The sequence below is a fragment of the Haplochromis burtoni genome, unplaced genomic scaffold (assembly GCF_018398535.1).
Source record: "Haplochromis burtoni strain Fernald_Lab_line unplaced genomic scaffold, NCSU_Asbu1 Contig_1892, whole genome shotgun sequence".
NCBI classification, from domain to species: Eukaryota; Metazoa; Chordata; class Actinopteri; order Cichliformes; family Cichlidae; genus Haplochromis; species Haplochromis burtoni.
In genome coordinates, this window is record NW_024584253.1 from 16307 (window position 1) to 19930 (window position 3624).

Sequence of the window (3624 nt, forward strand, 5' to 3'; positions counted from 1 at the left end):
TCTGGGATTCATACAGGATGTGGTTCATCAAATTAAGCCCTCAGGTTTCCCTCAAGATGCTACTGCTCCTTGATTTTAATAAACAGGTTTTTCCTAGTATAGGTCAGTTTCTGTTGGCCATCATGAATACCAGTTTGTCTTTTGGTGTGGTTCCTGCAAACTTTAAATATTCATCAGTGCAACCTTTATTTAAGAAACCTGATATTGATCAAATTATGTTAGCTAATTTTATGCCTATCACTAAGCTGCCTGTCCTTTGAAAATTTTTAGAAACCATTGTTTGTACTCGTTTGAAGTCTTATTTGGAAAAGCATGATAGCCTGGACGTTTTGCAATTCAGATAGTTTTGTTTTCTTGTCCTCTCAGACCAGCAGGTGGAGATAAAAGTGGAGGAAGGCTCAGAGTCTGTCATCCTGCCCTGCCAAACTAGACCTGGCGTACCTGGTGACACCTCAGTGGAGTGGACTCGCCCTGATCGAGAACTCATGACGGTCCATGTGTATCCAAACAGAAGTGAGAACCTTAAGAAACAGGACGACCTTTACTGTGGTCGCACAAAGATGAGTGAAGACCTGCTGAGAACTGGAGACCTCAGTCTGACGCTGAAATACCCCACAGAGAGAGACAGTGGAGGATACATCTGCACCATCTACAGGGACAAAGACATCCTGAGACAGAAAGTAGTGCTGCAGGTCAAAGGTCAGTGATGCATAAATAAGGCCTTAGGTGTAGATGCAGGTCAGAGATCAAAGGTGATGTTTTTATTTTTTTTCCTTATGTTTCTCAACAGAACCATTTCCATCCTGGGCCATAGCTTCCATGGTTCTCTTGGTTCTCCTGGTTCTTCTTGTTTCTGGAGGTCTTTTATTTAATTTCCGATACTATTTTAAGTCAGGTGAGTGTCTCCTACTACACTACCCATAATGCCGATGGTTAGCAGGTGTCCTCTGGTGGCTCCTTGACTGTGGCTCACACAAACTTGTTCCAGAAGCTGAAAGAGTTGAGAGTTACAAGAGACACATGAGAGCTTCATGGTTTCTGTGCTGATGTGTGTGAGACATGGCCGACTGTGGAGGCTCAGTCTGTCTGTTCTTCTTCATCCAACATGTCTGCAGCACTTTACAGGACGCTGCAGACTAGTTACCAAAGAACGAGTCAGGAACACATCAGGAACAAACTGAGACACAATCTGACAGAGACTAGAAGACAAGGAGGGGACAAGGAGGTCATGTGACCATCACAGCTGCTGCTGATGTCATCATGTTGTCCTTTGTTGTCCTTTCAGTCCCCCGGGTGGTGGAAGTGGTTTCAGGGCAGGAGTATGTCCAGTTGCCCTGCAAAGCTAAAGTTCACCTGCTTGAAGACACTAAAGTGGAGTGGATAGACAGTGATAATGACAAGGTCCATGTGTATCAGAACGACACTGACCACCCCAATGAGCAGGACCAGGTTTACAGAGACCGAACGAAGATGAAAGAAGGTCTGCTGAAAACTGGAGACCTCAGTCTGACCCTGAAATACCCCACGGAGAGAGACACAAAGACATACACCTGCACTGTCTACAGCACTAAGGGAAATGTTCTGATGAAAAAACAAGTGGTGCTTCAGGTCAAAGGTCAGTACAGCCTCAATAATAGAAATATGGTTAGTCCATTTATGGACCCTACAAGTAGAATCTACATGAACTGCTGAGGTTTTTTAGGGCAAAAGTATTCATATACTGTGCTTTGCATACAGTATATCTCGAGGTACCCCTAGTTTCTTTATATTTTGCTGCCAATGAGCCAAAGTGTCTTCTAATTTCATAATTTCATAAAATGGTCTTGAGCAATAGTTCTCGGGTTTTCTGAAGTTCTTTCAATGTTTTACTTTGGGCACTGGCTGCTTTTTCACCCATTTTCATTCACACAAATACAAATTGAATATTTAAATAGAACTTTGCATTTAAAAGATCAATTTTAGTACTTAGACTGGTCTTTGTACATTATAAACTACAAAACAGAATTAAACACAGTATCTGAGTTTCTGCCAAGGGTGCAATTGCAGTACTACAATTGCTTTAAATTGTTTTAAATGATGAACACAAATGCATCAGGGACTTCAGTTCAAACCTGGTCCACAGATAGCAGTCTGTTCACTGTTTTTGTCAGTCATCATTCTTTTAGTTTAATTCAATTCAGTTTTTTTATACAGCATCAAATCACAACAACAGTGACCTCAAGGTGATTTACATATTACCGGTAAGGTAAAGACTAACGATCAAATACCGATTGGTAGATAGACACATAGTGAGTGAAAAAAGGTCAGTGAAGAAGAAAAACTCAATGCATCATGGGAATCCCCCGGCAGCCTATGTCTATTGCAGCATAACTAAGGGAGGATTCAGGGTCACCTGGTCCAGCCCTAACTATATGCTTTAGCAAAAAGGAAAGTTTGAAGCCTAATCTTGAAAGTAGAGATAGTGTCTGTCTCCTGAATCCAAACTGGAAGCTGGTTCCACAGAAGAGGGGCCTGAAAACTGAAGGCTCTGCCTCCCATTCTACTTTTAAATACTCTTGGAACAACAAGTAGGCCTGCAGAGCGAGAGCGAAGTGCTCTAATAGGGTGATATGGTACTACAAGGTCATTAAGATAAGATGGGGCCTGATTATTTAAGACCTTGTATGTGAGGACTACTTCTCAAGCTTTTCAGAGAGTTTTTAGGACAACCTCTGTCTGCATAACAATGAAAATGTGCCCTGTAGTGACACTGCCTAAGAGAAGCATCTACATTGTGTTGGTCCTAGCACTGAACCCTGTGGAACTCCATAATTAACTTAAGTGTGTGAAGAGGACTCTTGTATCTAACAATCAGCTGCAGTTGAAGCAGCAGCATTGTGAGAAACAACGTTTCTGAGGAACTCTTCAGAAATGAAAGCACAATATGGACCCACTTCAACACCTCTCTTTATGTTTGATTGGAGTGTTTGATGTTATATTTGTTCATTAATTTTGCTGGAGACCTCCCTGCTGGGATGTCCAAATACATTAATTTATCTAAAGAAAATGTGATCACTACCTTTGCTGTCTGTACAGCTCATGATGTGCTTTGTTGTTGCTCTTAGTGCCAGAGGTGGAGGTGGATTCAGGTGAGGAGTCTGTCCAGCTGCCCTGCCAAACCACAGTTCACTCACTGAAAGAAGCCAGAGTGGAGTGGACGGACAAAGAGAACAGGAAGGTCAACGTGTATCACAACACCTCTGACCTGCTTGCATTACAGCATCGTTTTTTCAGAAACCGAACAAAGATTAATGATGGCCTATTGAAAACTGGAGACCTCAGTCTAACCCTGAAGTACCCCACAGACTGGGACAGAGGAATCTACACCTGTACTGTCTACAACAGGTATAGAAAGATCCAGATGAAGAAACAAGTGGAGCTGAAAGTCAGAGGTCAGTGCTGATTGACTGGTTTGAAAAACTCTCTAATGCGTTAAACCAAAAATAATTAACTTTTAAATGAGTGAACCTGTTTTGAAAATGTTAAGAACACAACGTAGAGATATTTGTGTTTAAATGTAGAGCACAAAGTAAAAAGTTGTTAGAAACATAAATACTCAAATAAAGCACAAATACACAAACACTA

At 41.6% G+C, this 3624-nt stretch overlaps 1 protein-coding gene across 1 annotated transcript; it reads left to right on the forward strand.

Annotated features, from left to right (window-relative positions):
* Nucleotides 1–377: 377 nt before the first annotated feature.
* On the forward strand, nucleotides 378–3496 carry LOC102304383 (V-set domain-containing T-cell activation inhibitor 1-like). The gene is made up of 3 exons (XM_042217376.1): nucleotides 378–699; nucleotides 791–1615; nucleotides 3105–3496. The coding sequence occupies exons 2-3, from the start codon at nucleotides 1261–1263 to the stop codon at nucleotides 3440–3442; spliced, it is 693 nt and encodes a 230-aa protein (XP_042073310.1). The 5' UTR covers nucleotides 378–699; nucleotides 791–1260; the 3' UTR covers nucleotides 3443–3496.
* Nucleotides 3497–3624: the final 128 nt, after the last annotated feature.

Coding starts and splice junctions, on each gene's coding strand:
- LOC102304383 (XM_042217376.1), top strand. CDS start 1,261: ATGTTGTCCTTTGTTGTCCTTTCAGTCCCCCGGGTGGTGGAAGTGGTT. Junction 1,616..3,104: donor AGTGGTGCTTCAGGTCAAAG/GTCAGTACAGCC, acceptor TGTTGCTCTTAG/TGCCAGAGGTGGAGGTGGAT.